Below are 22,155 nucleotides of genomic sequence, written 5' to 3' on the forward strand. Positions count from 1 at the left end.
AGACAGTAATTGTTTAACTCAGATCCTTCATTTTCGGGACATTAATGAGTTAAAGCAAGAAAATGTATAAAACAGGGTGATATTTCCTTAAACTGAATAAATACAGACAAGCATACTTTATATTCACTTGATACAGCTAACATCATGCACATGTGGAAACATTAAATTAAATAGCTCTACAAAAAATAAATACACAAGCGGACAAGACACGTTTCAATCTAAACATATCTTACAGAAGGTTATTCGCTACCCGAAATACCGAGATCGTAACATTAGTAACTGACATTGAGGGTTTAAATTCAAATGGAGATATAATTCTATTAAGGGTTACAATTACCTCTTGCTGACAAGTGCCAACCAGCATGAAACCTAGGTTGAGTTCCTTACAGATCGGCCTTAATTGACGAATACTTAATAATCATAGTCAACGTATATTTGTAGATAAATGTCTTGTACATCTGCAAAATATGTGTAACGCATCTAACGAGTATAAGTTTATATATTCGACTGTGAACCACTGTTTGTGAGATGCTTATTAGTAAAAACTAGTTGCCCAAACCAAATTAAATGGAGTGAGATTCGAACTTGCGATCCACCAGTTGAAAGTCAAATGTTTGAATACCACGTGGCCGATTTCCTTTCACAAACAAATTTCTTGTTAACAGTGGCAAGTAAATAACCACTCTATTTAGGACTGAACAACTATGACACTGCATAAGTCAACGTAAATCAAATTCGAAGTAAATAAATTCTCTATGATGTTAAATCACATCTAGTCACTTCGCAATTTCCGCCTTCAATAAGCAAGGATATGAAGTTTGATTTAAGGTTTTAAAAATAATTTATATTTTCTTGTCATGGCGAGAGACTGCTTCGCTATTTTAAAAGCAGGGATAATCGATAAGGCAGAGTAGTAAAATATGACAAACTTGATCTTACTATCCACTTTTGATTTGAACTAGAACTGGAGTACTCTAATGTTTACAATTTGTTCTTAACTATTGATTTGATGAATGCATTCATTGTAGAAATCAAATGTCATTCTATTACTTACCTACTAACTGTCTATGAAGTGAATATCCATGACGCTGCACAAAATATAAACGCCTTTAGCCTACACTTTTTTCCAATGTTAAACTGCCTAGTGTATATTTTCTAGAAAAATGATTTTTTTTCCTAAACGTATGGATTCGTAGAACTAAAGTTCATATAAAATCTATAATCAATCGCATAATTACGTTTCCAGTAAACCGATTATACGTGAACTATCAAAACATTGTGGTTATCAGAATTTAATATAAGGCTTAATAATCATTATCACTATACATGATTAACTACAAGCTTCAATGTTCAAAACACGTTGAGTAAATTCAATAACTTAAAATTTTGCTAATCAATGATTTCTGTGCCAAATTCAGATTTAAAACAAGAAAATAGAGAATCTTTTTCAATAAACTCCTCGCCATTACTGAGTTACAAATGAATATAAAATTACCAATGCATTCTATGAAACCAGCACCATTTCCATTTGTAGACCGGACTGCGAGCAACATTTATTTCATAAAAACTAATAACATTGTCTACATATCACAACATTTATAGACGAGTTAGTGATTCAGTACCTAATAAATCGTGCATTAAGTAGCTAGGCCAGCAACCCTCCTAAAATCTCTAATTTTCCACTCAACATTTTAGGGTTTGATCTGTAACCAAGAGGTTCACTTATCGACTTAAAATATGTAGATAGCATTGTCCTACATGGCGAAGAGATCGCCTTGAGCAATAGTACAGGCATTTCTCTCTCCCTCTAAATTCAAAATGTTGTTTCAGGACCGGTCTGTATCAACGCCTAAACTAATGACAGGCAGTGAAATAGTTAAGCGCGCTGACCAATTCACGTACCTTGTAAGTTCAATCAAACCTGGTGTCTGACGAAAACCCGGCTAACTCTTGCCAGCTCACGTCGCTGACGGCATAGAAGTGTCCGTCTGCCAAATTAAGGGCGTGTAAACAGCTCAACACTCCACTCTTTATTATTTTATGGCTATGAAATGTGATCTATGAAAATAGAAGACATGTGTAAGCTGCAAGTTTTCGGTAATAAGTGTGTTCAAGTACTGTTCGCGTTTCGTGGAGCGATCGAATGAAAAATGTTAGGGTTAAATAGAAGATACTAGGCAAAGGTGCTAAATCAGTTGATGAGGTCATCAATTCTCATTGATTGAGATGGTTAGACAACAAGTTACGTACGGCTAATCATCGTTTAACTCGAAAGATTTTTTTTCTAAGAGAGAAGTTGGAAGAAAGTTGGGGCAACCGAACCAAGATATAACATCAGTCCATGAAGTCACTGTTCGTAGATGAAGATAGAATCCATCATAAAGACATAGACATATTCACACTTTATCTTCCTTTAGATCTTAATTTCTATTATTCTTTCATACATACTATTTTATATAGTATTCTTAATGTTCAGTCTCTAATTGTCTACTTTACGATTTCAATTCTTTCACTGATCGTTTTGTTAATTGTATCTAGTCATGCTACTGTGGTTTGTTGTCTTGGGCTAATGAATATTTGTGTTAAACCCTATGTTGATTATGACTGAAAGCATATCACTAACTAAACCCTGTAATGATGTGAATAAAATTCAACTTCTTAAATTTGTGATGATTAATGGCAATATTCACAACAAGTTAAACAAAAGAAAGACAACAAAGAATTCTGTGAGAATGCGAAAGTTGTGGGACTCCTCAGCACTGCGCATCCACGACCTCGCCTTGCGAGATTCGAACCCAGGACCTACCAGTCTCATGCCAGAGCACTTAATCGATAGATCACTGAGCCGGCATCCGACGGTGTTTATGTCTAACTCCAACCAGGTTTTCCCTGGTGGTCTAGCTTCAATTGACTCACGCTTTCAACAATGAAAATACTGAATCTCCACAAAAAACCCCTTTTGATAAGAATACAAAAAGTTCATGCCCATATAATTAAGACAAAACTTTAGCAGAGTATGATTATTAAAACATCAAAATATGAAACCAATGAAAAATTATACATATTTTTTCACCACAAATTTAAGTTGATTACATAGATAAAATAAAATACAAATAGTATATTGATCCTTCTGTAGAAAAAAAACAGAGGAGAGAAGCCGTATTAAAAGAAGAAAAAAAACTGGGCAAAGATGCTGTCACATTTCACAATCATTTCCATTAAAGATTAAATAGCAAATCATATGAATTTTTAAGAATACACTTGGCATCTGTACAAAATAATAAATAAACAAGTGTTTGCTTAAGAGGAAAACAAAAAAAATTGTATGGAAACAAAAGTTGAATAATAATAATAATAATAAATGAATGAATGAAATATTAAAATGTAACTTTAACATGAAATTTCCTTGGAACACGTGAAATACGCCATGAATCTTTTTCTTCAAATTTACTAAATAATGGTTCAATTCTCATTGATTTTTTAGTACGTGATAATTTAGTTGGATCGCCAAATTTAAAGAAATTCGGTGCAAATTCTACTAACCATCTTGGATCAATTGTGGTCACTTCACGCATATATTCTTTAGTAGTCATAACTAATTCATGATAGACAACCCTAAATGAAATGATTTAACAAGGAAAGAGAGAGAAAGAAAGAGAACACTTTAAATTAAATATTCTATAAGTACTTATTAGTACAAGGTGATTAGAATCCAAAAAAATAATTAGTTTTTAATAAGCCTAATATAATTGTAAATATCACGAATTAATGCTTATCCTTTCGCCTCTTTTCTTTTTTTCTAATTATTATTAAAATTCATTTATACTATGAATTAGAGCGATATAAAGTTTTCATAGTTGGGAGCATGAGTCAATTGAAACTAGACCACCATGGAAAACCTGGAAGCACTGGATGGCCGTTTCGTTCTATTGTGGGACTCCTCAGAAGTGCACATCCACGATCTCGCCTCGCGAGATTTGAACCCTGAAATCTCCACAAAACCCCTTCTGATACGATATAAAGTTATTATTTATAAGAATTATCATATTTGATGACAGTTCCACCTTGAAATTTAATTACCAACAGACAGGAAACTAAGAGAGGTATCTTTAAAAAAAGGTTTATAATCTAAATCAGTGAATTATAACTAACAAAACATGAGAGTATTTAAATTAGATTTCTCATTGGTTACGTATAATGATTAAATCATAAATAAGAACAGAAGCAATTCATCATAATGATGTTTGGTTTTATTAAAGAAATAGAAACCACTGAGTAAATCAATAATTTAATATTAATGCTTAAGTCATCATTACCATCGAAAAGTAGAGTGGCGTTTATATCATGACATACAGTCTACTACCTGGCTTTTAATGATTATCATGTTAACATCACATTCTCATTAGAATGAAACATAAGTACATAGAATTAGGTGATTACTTAGTAATTCTACTACTGCTACGAAGACCACCACAGTTACTTCACAAGTTGGTGTGTATATCAGTACATAGTAGAACAAAAAATTGTTTATTTATTTACTTATTTATTCGCTTTTTACTCTTCTCGACGCTCTAGTTTACTCCTTCCTCATGAGTAGTAAAAAAAAGAAGTGGGAAAGAAGGTTAACAAGTTGATGTCAACAAATTGGGATAAGATTTCTCTAATTTACATTGTACTCTGCACCTCTGTGTTTTATTGTTTTATCGAATAAATCTAATAATTTTCAACCTAAAAATATTTATATAGATATACTAAAACTAGTTCTACACATCGGATGTTATTGGTATCGATGGTTACTTGGAAATAAGTAGAACAAAAAAGGGAGAAACAATAAAAAATGTATATTTAGTAGGTCATACATTTATAATATAAATGAATTAAAGGGTGACTTACATATTGCATTTATACAATAGGGCATGAAATTTTATTATAGGCCTTACATGTTTTTTCTGTATGCATTTAAGAAAAATATATGACGGTGGGTTTTCATAGGTTTTAACGGTTGAATTCACGAGTCGGTCTAAGCTAGACTACCAGTGAAAACGTGGAAGCACTGGGCGGCCGTTTGGTCCTAATATGGTACTTTTTAGCAGTGTGCACCCACGACCCCGCACGCGGAATATATATATATATATATATGCATATATATATATATATATATATATATATATATATATTGAAAAATTAACAATAAGAATAAATTATTTATAGTATCACTAAAAATATTCAGTTAATTTGAAGTACAATATAGGAGCAAAGAGTGAATCTACAAAACTAAACGAATTTCAGATCAAGCTCACTTTTATCAAGAATAAACCCAAAATCATTAATCATGTTCAGCTTTTCTTTTTGATAAAAATACAAGTCTGCATCAAACTAATACTAAACATAAGCTAGGCAATATGTTACCCAATGTGAAATAATAATTAGATTATGTAACGGTAGATTTGGTCATCTGAAACCTTAAAGTTTGATTTCGATTATTTTATTATTTAATTGTTACACTATACATGGCTACTGCACATCAAAGACACGTACGATTGAATACCTAGGACTTTGTCGAATTATTACTAATTAATAGTTGACTATAGAAGCTGAATACTGTTGTGTAATTTACGCATTTTTTTTAGCCAAGCATTTCATTAAATCGTCAGTGTTGTGAACGGCACAGATAGAGTGGCTTTCAATTACCTTTCTTTACACATAACAAGATTTCATATCGTGAATGGAGCAAATGCATTAAATCAATTTAATTTCTGTTCATGGGAATGTGAATGTCTATTCCGTACATTTTTTCAAAAAATGTAGTTGAAAATGTTTGGGAAAATTCAACAGTATACATTAAACTTTTTATCTAAGAGACAGCATTGATTTCTTGACAATGCATCACACATTGGTATAAACAAAATCAATAACCGAATAACTGCAATACAACATAGAGAAACACAGAAAGAAGAATGAACTTACCAATCTGGTTGTCTATTAAATAATGCAGATGATGGATGAATATAAACAACTTGTTGGTCAACCAGAGTACGATAACCTTCTTGTGGATCTTTCTTTGCAGCATTACGAAAGAATCCAGACAAAATTGCTTTCTGTGCTAATGCAGTCTTTTTACCGCATGAAACTACATCAAGTTTATGTCTGAAATGAGCAGAAAAATATATGATGTATATTACATAAAACTCTTAATTTCGTACACAATGATGAAGTGTGGCGCATATATATATATATATATATATATATATATATATATATATATATATATATTTGATGCCTCCTTCTACCAATATTTTTGTGTTTAAATAAATAAATACATAAGACCGAAACAACAAAAATCATATCTGAAAATAAAGTTGATACTTACAATTAAAAAAAAAACTAGTATTAGAGGTTTATGGAGATTGCTGAGTTTAAATTGATATATTATTACTATTCTATTATTAATATTTTATCTTCCTTTTCCTTCCTTTCTCAAACATGGCATATGTATTGTTAACATTATTGAAAATTGTGTATTATTGCATTTTTGAAGAAACCCGAAATGGTTTCTTCACAGCACTTATGTACCCATAAGGTGTTTGTGAATAATAATAATAATAATAGTGAATGGATAAATGTTAGACCACGTGTGGGATCGCCTATGCGCACTGCTGAGGAGGCCCATACTAAGACGACACGGCCGTCCAGTGCTTCCAGATTTTCAACGATGGTCCAACATTCATCCACTCATGATATTAATTTAAAATTTCTAAAAATATGATACAATATGTGAGAAATATTAACTAAACAGACACAGAATATGCTCCCTGAAATTCTGAATATTATTTCAAAACGTATTTTCCTTGAAGATTAAAGCTTTATATAAAATTAACTTTCTTGTGTTTGTCCTAAGCGGATTATTGAATTTACTATAATATTTTGTTAATCTCTTACACAGAATTTATTGTGGTCAATGTTCAATCGGTTTCAACCTGTAATGACATATCTTTCAATACAAACCTTTACGATTCTAAACGAGATCAGAAACAGAAAACAATATTTTGGTACTTAAATAATGTCGACCTTACTTTGGGGATTATTTGCCACTAGTTTTCATGAAAAATTTAAAAAATAAAACTTAATCTAGGAAAATAACAACAGCAGTTTGAATTAAATTTCTATTCAGATAAACCGTAAATGTAACAGAGAAACACATAATAGTATCACTTCAAATAACCGAAATATTTCCAAACAATGCGAAACAAAACAAGAATAGGATTGAAAGAACAAGATTTATTGTATATAAAAAATATGTAGAAGAAAAAACCATGAATTGAAAATAAAACCAAGAGGAAAATGGACCAATACTAGGTACACTGTAAACTTGATGAATAAATGTTGTTCGATGTTGAGCACTTCTATGCAACACACTATTGATTATGATTCAACAACTACTGATCAGTTCGTGATAATTGAATCTATAGAAAAAAAATTCCATAATCTTCACAAAACCCTATTCCTATACTGATAACTACTGACTTTCACACTAGAATCTCTACAAATTCCCATACTGGAACTACCAACGTACTAACAGCAATATGTTATAGCAGAATTAATCTAATAGTAAAACAATAAACAGTAAATACCTACCTGTCCATAATACCAAGCAATTGTTTACGTACATCTTGAGCGCGTTTTAATGTTCTTGCTTGTAGAAAATTATCATAACACCATGGAGCAGAAAATTTATTATTCTTCCATGCATTGTATACAGCCAATAGAGTAAGATGATCACCTTCAGGTTGATGAAACTTCGCTTTACGTTGATCAGCCAATTCAGTTTTCTCCTAAATTAGTATAGAAAGAAATAGCTTAAGCTGTCACATCAAAACAGCATAATAGCTAGATGAAATTATTAAGACAACTTTCACAGTAGCAAAAGTAACAACACTATCAGAAGTAACGGGGAACGTTAGATATAGACAAACTGATTCGACAAGGTATAATGAATTCGCAGAAGAAAAAGTATAAGATGATTTTAAAACTCAAAATTCAATGGAAAACGAAGAGTGAATACATCTGTCATATTGTATTCGGCTACATGTCACATAACTCACCCAACTATTGGTTACGATAATCGCAAGGACTCTTTCTAATCAGATAATCTGTAACTAATAACACCACTTAATCTAATAATCAATTACTTCATGGACTGATATCAAGTATTGGCTTAAACGCTTTCATACTGAGGTAATTGTGGTAATATACATAAATACTACCAACCAGACCGAACACCTTTGAATCATCATCACTCGATATACACATTGATTAGAATCTCAGTGAATGTCAAAACTAATTAAATTAGTGAACTCATTCTCTTTATTTCACAGTAATATATAAAAAGAAATGCATTATTCTACCTACATAACTAATGGTTGGTACATCCAAAACCAAGATTCAGTTTACACAATAAAACTAGAAAAAAATGTTTCATTACCTTTATTTTTTTTACTTATTCAAAGTAAAACAATTAATTCTTAATTAACTTCAACAAAAACTATAGACAGTGAAAATTATAGATTATTTCTTCATATTCAAACAAAAAAAAGATTATACTAACCTTAGGACGATAGAAAACATTTTGAACAGATAGCATTGAAACGACAGTTAATACTTCTTCAGAACATTGTAAATGCACTGACATAATTAACATCTTAGAAAGCATTGGTTCAAGAGGGAATTCAGCCATCTGGATTTAACAAAATGATGAAGAAAAATAAGTATTGAGAAAAAAAACCGAAGAATAAATTTTTATAGTCTGTCAGCCATTTCAGTCTTAGATAAGGTAGACCTTGCAAAAATGTATAACCGGTCAAGATACCACGACATAACAAAAACATGTGATAAACACAAGAGGGAGAAGTAATATTCACTGTCATGTAAAGCTGAACATGAAAAAGTGTGGTTGAACAACGAATGGGATTGAAGGATAAAAGGTATGAGACGACAGGAAACTATAGATCAACTTCTCGCTGTCACTCAATAGTTACAATTATTGATGCCAAGTATCAATCAAGAAGTTTAAACTTTCTCGTATAGCTCAGAGTGATACTTAATGATTATATGTTTCAGTTACGCTGCCTTTAAATTTCTTCCACCCCAACTAGAATGTCATCTTATTTAGCGATTCGAGATGTATTGCCTAAGCATGCGTAGTATATGTCCCAACAATGTAATCTGATCCAGAGTTATCAACCAACTTATAGACCCTACTAAGTAACCTTATTATTGTCCACCAAGCGTGTGGAAGATTTAGAATACACCCACAATCAAAGACTTTCAGTCTTCTTATATCCTTTAGTTTTGTAGGTTGTTGAAGACCTGTATAGTAATATAGTAAACTGATATACAATAGACTCGCCCTTTAAAACGTACACATATTTCGCCCGCGCTGCAGGTAACAGAAATTAGCAAAAGCCGAGAAGACTTTATCTATGCCGAGATTACGACAACGAACAAATCACCAGGATGGAAATAGGGTAGTGTAAACAATCAAATCGAATGGATAAAAGATTGAATAACAGATTAAATTGCGAACAACAGAAGAGTGATAACTCAAGTCGATACGAGAGAAAAACCTTGGATGCGAAAATATTTGAAGCAACGGTTTGAAAAATTGAATAATAACTTGGATAAATAATCAGAACATTTCCCGTATATTTATGGTCAATCAATAGGAAGAATGATAAACAATCGAATTCTTTCAGTGTACTATATTCTAAAATAAGTGTAATAGTTATCTCATCTGTTCAGTAAAGTACGTTGAATGGTTAGTTCTTGTTACAATTTGTCAATCATTGAGTAACAGCCAATACCAAGTTTACCTAGTCATTAGCGTTGACTGAGTCCTTCCACCCAAGTTGTAATTTGGTGACTGGTCTAAATGATTCGACATCGTAGATTATTAGAAAGCTCTGGACAAATGTTTCGTGTTGACTCGGCACTAGTCAGCGATTTCGTGAGGATAAACAGTTCCTGAGCTATTCGAATCTGCACCATTCAATGTTACTGACAGAGAAATTACCATTGAGTTATTCAGGTCATGACAGACCTATAGTAGTATTAACTGAGTAGTAGTGTTATGTTCTTTTTTTCAGAAATGTTAGAAAAACAATTTTACAAAAATAAATTTTGACAACATTTACACTACTTATACATACTGTGAAACTATTCGCTCTAATTTAGACGAAAGTTCTTATAAATAAACTAATGGTTAATATTTTTGAGCTAACAAAGCAAACCGCATTGTACAAAAAAGCAACAGATATCGAGGATCAAATGTTTAAGATAAAAATAACTGATAATCCAACGATTAGAATATGGCTTTGTGTATATACATCTATTTGTTTAACTCCTTAGATAATATTCGGCTGAAGTAAACTTAAAAAGTATTAGAAATAAATAGTTAGATGGAAACAACAAATAATTTGAAATTATGATTGGGGGAGATATAAAATTCCATTGTACAATGGATAAGCTGTATAATAAACATTCCGAATATGACTTGAAACTCCGTAACTTGAAAGCAATATATATATATATATATATATATATATATATATATATATATACTTTATAACAAAGAAATAGATGAAATGTTGCCAGCAATGAGAAAAAATGAGCCAACTTCATCTTATTTTGGACTATTCAGCCAAATTCGCCTGAGGCTGAAACGAAGGGTGCTCAGTTTGAATCCACATGTGAACGTCAGCATTAGGATGCAGATATGTCCAGCTGATGAGTTCCAAACAAGACGGAATGAGTGTCCTGAATTCTCCTCCTAGACATAATCCATCCATTTGATAAAACTTGTAGCAAAATAGCCTTATTGAGACAAGCCACACAGAATGCACATATGCCGTCAAAGACTGACCAAAATTTAGTCCTTGAAACTAACAACGGAATAATTTTAACCCTTTACTAGCAACTATATAAACAACTAACATTAAATTTGTATAAAAGCTTTACCTTCTAACAAAAGTTTTAAAAAAATTTCATAACTATGTATAACACAATGGTCATGTAATTAAAAAAGATACATTAGGCTGTATGAAACTTATGACATTGAAGTAAAAATAACTAACGACCTAGTGAATAAAGAGTGAAGCTATTAGATGAAAAACGAGCAACAAACTCATAAAATCAAGAAAAAGAATATCAAATAAAGAAAAGAAACAAGTAAATGGGTTTCCGCACATAAGTTTTGTCAACATAACGATGTATTCTCAGAGTCTGATTTGTTTGTGACCTAATTAATCAAATTTTTGAAGTCTGATTGTATATCCAGGTTACCTGTTCCTGCCATCTACATATTTCAATAAATTATGTTTTTTGTTTGTTTTAGCACATCATTATGTCTATTAATCGTATAACTTATTCAGATGCGCTTATGAAAAGTGTAAGACCATTCACTGTACAAGTTACAATAAAGTATAATCACATACATCATCGTGGCTGGTAATATACATTGAAAAAAAAAACAACATTATTCTCGTGTTGATTTCCGAATTGCTAACATCCAACTAGCGATCACTCAATATTTATCGTCAGGATTGATCAAGAAATAAGAAAAAGGAAACTTGTTGAAATACTTTGTGTTGAGAATTCTATATTGTACCAAATATTGAATATGGAATGCAGCTAATAATAATAATAATAATAATAATAATAATAATTTCAATGTAGAAATTAATGAGTTAGTGAGAGATTTTAATTAATTTAAGGGCAATTCTTATTATAAACTAAAGAACAGTTAAAAACCAGTTTTGTTTCAGGGAACCCCTAGACGTTCAATAAAGCCATTATTAATGATTATTATTATTGTTTTTATTATTGTTAAAAGAATTTTCAGGAAATATATATAATTAGTCTAAATTGGATTTTATTATCCTTTTTTTCTAGATGGTAGTAAGATATGACTTTTCCTTAAATGTACAACAGATATAATCCAACAGTATAAAGCATAAACTTGAACATTGTTAACAATTCACATTTCTACAAAAGATTACGATAGTTTTGGTCAGAGTTTTAAATTTTTTTAAAAAGAAGCCACTTGGATTGCTTTACAGTCCCGAACCAATAACCTTTGAAGAAAGTAGCACCGACTAAATACAGGATTATTGAAGAGCAGTTTGTATTATTGAACCAGGATGGTAGATTTATCTTAGCACAAAATTCAGCTACTTGTGCACATGCTATACTGAAAGGTCTAATTTCACAAAAAATGATCATATCAAATAATTCTGATAATGAGAATTAATGTAGTGCATATGCATGATTTTATTTCTCATCTGGGATTCATATTGGTAGTTAATGGTGTGACTATTTATTTATTTATCTAAACACAAAAATATTGGTAGAAAGAGGCATCAAATATATATATATATATATATGCGCCACACTTCATCATTCGATTTGTGTGACGATTGAGATGTTGCCCTGCTGCTCCAACCCAAGCAGGTGATTTTCTTAGGAGACCACTCGTCGAACCTTGGGCCTACAGGTCTAATCCACAAGGCAATGGAGCAACGTTAGAAGATGCAGTCCCATGGTAGCCGGTGACCAACAATAGGTTCATACGTCATATGCTTATCTAGGATCCTGGAACTTATGTGCACCATTGGTTTGGAGTGAGGGTTTTCTAACTCCGCTGGATGGATCCTCCGTATCCACCGAGCCGGTTAAAGCACCAGACATTCGCTTATTGTCTTCTCGATTTCGTAAACAACACCCCCACCGCGAGAAGGCAGTGAGAAGAACTTCGTTGGCAGCAGCTATATACGCGTGGCCATGTGAGAGCATTTCGAGAGGGAGAGTGGACTCACACACCCTTGGCTGATATACCTTTTCCTTCAAGTAAGTAACAGGAACCCGTAAAAATAACAACAAAATGTTCGCAAAAACAATATTTCATCAATATTAATATTATCCACGATAGATTATTAATAAAGCTTTATTGACTTTCTATTATTCTGTATCCTAACAATAAAATGTTTACCAAACAAATTCACCCAAATTAGGACAATAGTCCAAATCTAGCGCATAAAGATGTATAAAACTAGATCGACAATATACTACTTATCATCTGAAATGGTAACTAATGCTAATACATACACAACGGAGCATTCACCACTTGTGCTTAAGTGTACATATGTATATGTTTGTGTGCGTGCGTATGCGTCCAAACACACAAGAACATACACAGAACTTCCATAAACTAGATTTCATAAACAAACAAAAAAATCAAACAACAAGTAATGGATAAACAAACGAATGAAGGAAAAAAATGGGCATAAAATGAGAGCAGTGGTAGAGAGTGACATTGGTACAGTTTACAAAAATTAGTTCGTCAAAATTAAGGGTTATACTAAAAAGAAGTTATAGCTGTATAATACTAAAATTGTTTTCATCCACTGTGCTTAATCTTGTAATCAACCTTATCATCAATAGATATTGTGTATATATGGAAATAATGATGATTTTGAATTTTATCCACTTAAAAAACAAATATCAAAGGGATTAGAATAATAAAAGTAATAATGACAATAATAATAACTATGATCTTGAAAGTAGGCTGATTATTATTGAATGATTAAAATACCAGGTATCCAAGAAGTGAAAAACACCATAATAACGAGTAACAATGGAATAATTGATCTTGAATTGAGTTCATGAACCGATCAATGTTAGACCAACATTGAAAACCTGGGAGCATTGGACAGCCTTTTCGTCCTAGTATAGAACTACTCAGAAGTGTGTATCCACGATCCCGCACGCATGACTAAAACTCGGGATCTTCGATCTCGCGCGCGAACACTTAACATTGATCAGTCATGATCGCAATTGAAAAAAACCCAACAATCTTCACAACTATATACCGATTTTAAATTGTATAATAAAAAGCAGCTTATTTGAACTTATTATGCAATGTTATAGATAACTGTGAGACGTAAAATTTAAAATCCATTGGTTTTATTAGCCGACTGTAAATGAGGAGGCTAGAAATTTATTTGATTGCCCTTTAAAAGAAATAGATTTTCATATTTGTTACAAATGAATACATGGCAGTGATAAATACACTTGACCTCATTAACGACAAAACAATATCCATATAAAACACGTGTTGTAAATATTTGAAAATAAAAACCATAGGAATGAAGAATAAACATCTTAAAGCGTAAAATTAACCATTAAAAATATACCCTTCTTCCAAGACGTGTCAACAATCCTTCATCATCCAGAGCAGATAAACCATGTAAAGTTTCCATAGCAGCGACAAGTGTCTGAAGGATAAAATAAAAATAACACAATTATAATCTATACAGTGTTTTTATGTAATAAAAGTTATTAGAACTTACAAAAAAATAAATCAATTCATTCAGGCTCAAAATCGTTCTCAATGGTACAAGTTCATCCACTCTTTATGTTCCTATAGATCTAAGTTTTTAAATTCCTCACGAATTTCTTCGCATAATTTCACCAATATATATTTTTTTCACGAATTGTTTCCTAGATACCTAGTCTTTCTTGTTACCATTAATACTGTCACAACCTCTACTACTCTGCCATTTACCCCAAGAATTTCATCTCGTTGTGTTACTGGGATGTGACAACTTGAACCAACGCACACATTTGCCTGGTTTTAAGTTGTATTTGACTGACTGGTAACACAAAAGTACGCTATAGACATTTATAAGGCCTGTATAATCAATCAGGTCGATAAAGGCACACAACCTCTTGTATGTTCTACAAATTCCATTACCATTCCACATTAGATGCGGATTCTTGTCTAAAAATATGTGACAATATTTGCAAATTACGTAGTACATCTTCTATAAGTAACAAATTGACCAAAAAGTAGGTGGTGTGAAGGCTTCGAAGTCCTAGACGACGAAATAATTGTCAAATGAAAGGGAAAAGCCATTCAATGTTGAAAACGTCTCGACATAGTTTGTACATATGCTAATTGATAAATCCGAAATTAACCATCAAGTATTTTAAGTAATCATAATATTAGCTCGCAGAACGTAAAAGATAAGTAATAGGGTAGACCAAGTGAAAAAATTATAAAACGTTATTATTATTAAAAAATTCAAACATTAAAATTTAGGTTAATTATTTACCTGTAATGGGGGAGGATCCATAAAGTCAAATGACAATAAATCATTTATACCCATGGCTTTCAACTGTAAAACTGTACTTGCTAGATTTGTTCTTTGAATCTCTGGTACATTAGTCGCTAACATTTCATCTCTGTAGGCTCTTTCAGTATACAAACGATAACATTTTCCAGGACCTGTACGACCTGCACGTCCAGCACGTTGTTTAGCTTGAGCCTGAAGTAAAGAAAAAAGGGAATATTCTTGATGCCTACTCCAGAATGTGTTATTTTACATAAATACGTAGTGTAAACGTAAACACAACAACTCTGCATCTACTGTAAGATGAATTATAAAACAGAGTTTTCTAAGGAAAATGGTTCGTTTGTTCTGTTGGAATAATAACATAAAACAACGCAAAAGTTGGCTGTCTTGAAAAGTGAGTTTTGAATCCATCATAAAGACACAACCATGGGACCTTTGTAACATTTAATTCCACCATAAATGCAATACGAAACAGAATTGGCAAGAAGTTATGATTTTCACCAATTTTCATTATTGCAATGATGCAAAACATCTCCATTCAAATATTCTCGCTATAATTCACATCTGTATATTTTAAGTCTGTATGAAAAAGCAATATTACTGAATTATTTGGGTAACAAGAAGAGCAGTCACTTAAACGAAAAGAACCATAACTTTATGTAGCAAAGAGATCACTTTTGGATGATTTTATTCTCAGAGCCATAAAATCACTGAAGACAGACCTCTTCCATGAACCACGTTCATGTTCTCATCATTCAGCTATTTAATTTATATGTAGTACAAAGCACTATTAAAACAGCAGAATTATATTGACTAGTATGTGGTGACTATGGAAAACATCCAATTCAGAAGGAGAAAATTCTAGGTTTACATAACTCAAGAGCACAGACGAATGATATAACATTAAACCTCAGCTCTGTACACAGGCTTCTATGATGCCTGATAGAGTAATAAAACCACAGACCAAGATTTCTAATCGATTATGAGTGGATTTTTCAGCTTTACCGGGTATACGTATTCCAATAACAATGGAGGCACATACACACATAAACATCAATTAAAATGCAGAATTGGTTGACTAGATGAGTTTCAAGCCTAGAAAGGGACTTAATGATCTAAAAAGTGGGATTTTTCAATATTAGTAGATAAATCTAGCAAAAATACTTGCCACAACTACCATCAAATGAAAAACAGTAAATCATCATGATTAGATGGGAAAAACAGGAAGAAATAATACGCAAAGAATCGAGTCAATGAAACCTATATACACCACTTATGAACATAACTTTTAAGTAAAATAATATTTAGAAAAGAAGACACCTTGATGTTCTTTAGTGCATATTTGCTTCTTTCAGCTCAACTCCGAAAGCTCTATTCACCTTGTTGATCTATTTTTTCTGCAATAGTACGAATCTACATGTGTGCAGTAAACTGAATAGATTGTTGGTTTTGCTAAATGCTGAATAGCTCCTGGTCAACATGTTCGGAACACAGAGTATTATTTTTTTTTAATTTCAAAAAACCAATTTACACCATAAACCTTATAACAATCGATTAGGTACTTTCATAGAACTTCTAGAAAAAGTTTGAATAACGAAAAAATTTTATACACAAATTTATTTTCATCTTAGGGTTGTGGAGATTGTTAAGTTTTTGATTGAGACCCTAAATTGATCGATGTGCTCACTAGTGACTAGCTTCATGAGAGAATTCTCGGAGTTTCTAGTGAGAAGCCGTAACCAGCGGAGCTAATCCGAGTCAGGCAGAAACAGATATCTACCCCAGACAATGGAAGATGGTCGCGCAATATTGTGGATTGGTTGAAGTTGAACATAACACTGTTGGATGCCAACTCAGTGGTCTAGAGGTTAAGTGTTTGCGCTCAAGATCGAAGGTCCTGGGTTCGGATCCCCAGTGTCGGATCGCGGGTGTGCACTGTTGAGGAGTCTCATTCTAGGACGAAACGGCTATCCAGTGCTTCCAGGTTTTTAATGGTGGTCTAACATTCATCGATTTATGACCTCAATCAAAAACAACATTATTAATTGTAATAACTTAAACTGACCTGTGAAATTGGTGTGACAATAAGTTGATCCATACCGGATTTACTACTGTACACTTTTTGTTTTACAAAACCTGGATCAATAACATAATAAATTCCATCAATTGTTAGAGATGTTTCAGCAATATTTGTAGCAATCACTACTTTACGAGAGCCTGGAGGTGCAGGATCAAAAATTCTCGATTGCATTTCAGAAGGCAAAGCAGCATAAACTGGTAAAATGATTAATTCAGGTACTTCAGAACCTAAAGCTTTCATACGTTCATAAAGAAGTTCACAACCAGAGTCGATTTCTTCTTGACCAGTTAAAAATACTAAAATATCTCCTTTAAAAATCAAATTTGAAAAAATGACGATAATTATAGATTTAAATTAACTAACATAAAATGAACATGATATATGTAATAGAGTATTTTAAAAAATGATTATTATGTACAACAATAACAATAACTGAATAATAGTAAAAATTATGATTCATAGGTGTATTATCATATGAAAGGTATTATTCAATGCGATTCTAAAGTTAACTGATTTCTGATACACATCATCATTACATGAAGTCAGACTATCATCTTAAAGGAATTTTGGTGAATATATTGACAACAGTCATAATAGGATGAGACAATGTTGGAATAAGATGTTGAATTGAATAAATGGACCGAATAAACACTTTTGAAATGTTACTTAACGAATCAAGTAACGATATTTAGACGGATAAACAATGGTTCACTGACTTGATTAATATATAATAATTCTACTATTAGAGTAGGCAAGATACCAATGTGTTTGTAACATCAATCACTAGTTAACTGCAATAAGCTAAAACACATGGAAGTTTATACATAAAAAGTTAGATTCAGAACAAAGTGATGTGTTGAGATCATTTGAGCACTTTTTTATATTCAATGGATTCCTTATAACCGAAAATCTCATTTTCAATGTGAAACAATACTTAAACAGAAACTAGATTCAACAAAAAGGTACTCGCATGAATAGACACAATAAAACTTCAAAATAGATCAAAATTAATTTGACATTTTTCTATCATAAGAATCAGTTTATAAACAGTAACTCAGTTTTCAGTCACATAGACTAAGGTGACTACTACTACTGCTCCATATTTTAAGTTTAATATTACATTGTTGATCGATTCCGATAGAAATATTTGTTGTAACTTTAAAAAGCCGTACAAAATTTAAACTACTTTTAAAAATCTAATTATACACTTGATCAGCATGTATTCCAGAATTCCAGTATTGTCGATAATCGGAGGCTGACATTTGAAAATTATTATCATTATTATTTTTAATAAAAGTTAACAAACTACTTGCAATTGACTAGTAGTTAAAAAAAATAAAAATTACAGCTAATTAAGTTGATAAATAATAGGGTTTGAAATGCTATAACATATTCAAATAGTTCACGATTATTTTCTACATTAAGTAATATTAAATGTATGAACTCAATACATAAAATAAACGCCTGTTCAAAAACTGTTTTCGATTATACAAGCAAAAAGAAAAAAGACAAATTCCTCATGAAAATAAACTTCAGTTAACAGTAGGCTGCAACACAAAGAAATAATTTAAGGTCTCAATAATAATGTTTGAATGGTTTCATGCAATATTAAATGTCAACGAATCTATTGAGTCAACTGAATTAAACGGTTATATACATGTATATATTATACTTCTGTGTACAAAGTAAAAAGATAAAATACCTGGAGGTTCAGTTAAATGAATTTGCATAACTGTATTGAGTGCAGCGTCTAGATAATCATTTTCCGGCTCTAAACTATACAATATTTCAACAGGATATGTACGACCGGGTATAGTAAATATAGGCTAAATAAATAATTTAATAGAGAAAGAAAACAAAGGAACATTGTGATAAATAATAACAATCAATAAGTCAATCAGCAATCTTCAGCAACATGAAAAACTATAGTGATTTAAATATTGAGAATATTTATAACCTAACTGCCCCCAAATGCTCTGGTACGGCCGAGAGTGGGGAGAGTTCGCTCTCCCTCTCGAAATGCTCTCTCATGGCCACGCGAATATATAGCCTCTGCCAGGGAAGTCCTACTCACTGCCTTCTCGTGCCATCAATGTTGTTTACGAAATTGAAAGGACGAAAAGCGAATGTCCGGCGCTTTAACCGGGTTGGTGGACACGGAAAGTCACCTAAAGGAGTTGGAAAACCCTGATTCCAAACCAATGGTGCAAATGGGCTCCAGTATCCTGATGGAACAAATGGCGTATGAACCTATTGTTGGTCACCGGCTACCATGGGAATGCATCTCCTCACGATGCTCCACTGCCTTGTGGGTTAGACCTTTAAATCAAAGGCTCGGGGTGTGGCCCCCTAAGAAAACCACCTTCTTTGGTTTGGGCACCCGGGCAGTATCACAGCCCTCACACAAAATGTGGCGCATATTTATCTGGTGCCCCTTTGTACCAATATGTATGTGTTTAGATAAATAAATAAATATAACTTAACTGTCAACCTACGAATTAGAATCTTTCTACTTACTGAAATTTAACTAACCAGTTAATATTATTACTATTCTTCATATAATATGCATAGATGAGTATATGAAAATGTATTTGGTTTGTGTAGTCAACGATTATTTTTAGCCAACATAAGCAAATATTTACAACATTAACAATGTCGTTTGATTCAGCACTTGTGAATGCTATTATTTCACTGAATGAGGTATTACTTTCAAAATTACCTTTGATATATAACAACAGTTTTATCAAGTAATCAAGCGGGTATTAGAGTTACGCACACGTAATAATAACTGCGTTAAGGCAATCACTCACCATATAAATGACATGAGATTGCGTTATCACTTTCAATCTCTCATTAGTTATCCATGCATACATTCTCATAGATTAGTGTCTTTAAAAAATGATTTGAATCAAAATAGAATTTACAGTGTTTTAACACTTACAGCTTCAAAAAAGTACTGAGAAAATTTGACTGAATCAAGAGTAGCTGAAGTGACAATTAACTTCATATCATCTCGTTTTTGAATAGCCTTTTTCAATAAACCAAATAATACATCTGTATGTATTGTTCTTTCATGCGCTTCATCCAACATAATTACTGAATATTGGCGTAAGTCCGGATCAATAAGGCATTCACGTAATAGCATACCATCTGTCATGTACTTGATTTTTGTCTCTGGTGCAGTACAATCTTCAAAACGTATTGTATAACCAACTTCTTGCCCTAGACGACAACCAAATTCTTCAGATACCTAGAAAAATAGAAAAGAGTAAATGTTGTGTAAAATATGGCGGACGAACAAAGACAATTAAAAAAGTCAATCCTTTTCTGCAAAATAATACATATATAAAAGTTTGTTTCATGTAACTATAGAATAAGTAGAGCAGGGTAGAGTAGATGAGAGGAGAGTAGGGTAAAGAAAAGTGACATAAAACAAAAATGTATCATCCGATTCGAGCATCTACAAAGTAATAAAATCATGTTGTAAACAAATATCGATGATAAAAACGGAAACTTTAGAAAGACGAAAATCAATAATCTGAAATGATATTTTTAGCTTATGAAGAAAAATCGACAGTGAGAGCACCGTTGACCAACATTTCAAATTATTGATTTGAATTTTCTTAAACATCTCTACGAAAATTAATTTGCCGAACAAAAGATTTCGTTTTTACGCTATTTCTTCTTCCAAATATTAGAAGACAACTGTTAAAACCGACTATGAAATCAATAACATTGGACATTAACGTAAACAATAATTAAAGATACAAAGACAAATCATAATAATTTTAATTAATAAAAGTTTACAACTAGACTAAAATCATATGCTGAACATCTTGTGCCGAACTTCCACAATGTTTGTTTTATAATCCGATTTTAATCAGTAATATTGGGATAATATTACTGTTTAAATTATTGTAAGGTTCCTTATGAACTGACGTCCAAAAGCTTGATTCTTTATCATTAGGACAAAGATTCTTACTAAATCTGAACATTGAATTCTAACCAGACCATATAACTCAGTACGTTATACATCAAAATTTATAGCGAGTAAATCTGTATTGAATAATATAAATACAAGTTGCTAACCAAATATAAATCTATGTGATAGGTTTTTGGTCACATTTTTTTATGTTTAAGCTCTAATGATATTACCAGCTGCCTATGTTGGATTAAGTACAGTATGGTTAGAACTTACAAACAAACTTTAAAGCAAATCATCCTAAATACACAAGAAATTGAAAAACGTACTCGTTTAGCTACAGACATAGCTGCAACTCGACGTGGTTGAGTGCATCCAATGCGACCAGTGTTAACATAACCTGCTTCAGCTAAATATTGTGTTATTTGTGTAGTCTTCCCACTACCAGTTTCTCCAATAACAATCAATACTTTATTATCATTCACTGCCTGTATTAATTAAAAGAAAAACGTCACATCATTGATTTTATGTAAACGATAGGAGTATGTAACATAGAAATTAAAGAAGCAATCTAGGGACAAAACCACATAAGTTCAGTATTAATTGTTCAGTAAAAATGTAATATCGCTTCACAGTTGTTTAATAAGTCATAATTAATGTTACTAGAGGAAAATACTTAAACTCGAGGTATTGAACAGATGACTAGCCCCCATTTTATCATGAACGTGGAAAACAAATTACTCAATGAGATGAATAAAGCTGCATAGGTAGTATACAATACACACATTACTTCAGCTATTGGCTCAGTCAAAGGCCGAAAAAGTGGAAATTTGCACCTATAATCAAACTATGATATATGATTTTCACCATTGGCAATAATAATACTAGTAAACAACTATGCATTTAGGCATTTTTTGTCCATCTGAAAGACTGAACAAACTACAGTTTCTCAACTAAAACTTATG

The 22,155-nt window shown here is 32.0% G+C and overlaps 1 protein-coding gene across 1 annotated transcript in view; it reads right to left on the reverse strand.

Annotated features, from left to right (window-relative positions):
- Window positions 1-3,377: 3,377 nt before the first annotated feature.
- The window catches only part of Smp_157510 (putative atp-dependent RNA helicase), a gene marked incomplete at both ends in the record, with an annotated part of 45,652 nt that continues 26,874 nt past the window's right edge, over window positions 3,378-22,155 (reverse strand). Inside the window, 10 exons of the mRNA XM_018794979.1 lie at window positions 3,378-3,615; window positions 5,968-6,147; window positions 7,636-7,832; window positions 8,606-8,734; window positions 14,247-14,327; window positions 15,168-15,380; window positions 17,254-17,576; window positions 18,971-19,094; window positions 20,210-20,518; window positions 21,520-21,678. Coding sequence (XP_018649337.1) covers window positions 3,378-3,615; window positions 5,968-6,147; window positions 7,636-7,832; window positions 8,606-8,734; window positions 14,247-14,327; window positions 15,168-15,380; window positions 17,254-17,576; window positions 18,971-19,094; window positions 20,210-20,518; window positions 21,520-21,678 — 1,953 coding nt within the window. The remainder of the gene's footprint in view (window positions 3,616-5,967; window positions 6,148-7,635; window positions 7,833-8,605; window positions 8,735-14,246; window positions 14,328-15,167; window positions 15,381-17,253; window positions 17,577-18,970; window positions 19,095-20,209; window positions 20,519-21,519; window positions 21,679-22,155) is intronic.

Source organism: Schistosoma mansoni, chromosome 1 (genome assembly GCF_000237925.1).
Source record: "Schistosoma mansoni strain Puerto Rico chromosome 1, complete genome".
Lineage (NCBI taxonomy): Eukaryota > Metazoa > Platyhelminthes > Trematoda > Strigeidida > Schistosomatidae > Schistosoma > Schistosoma mansoni.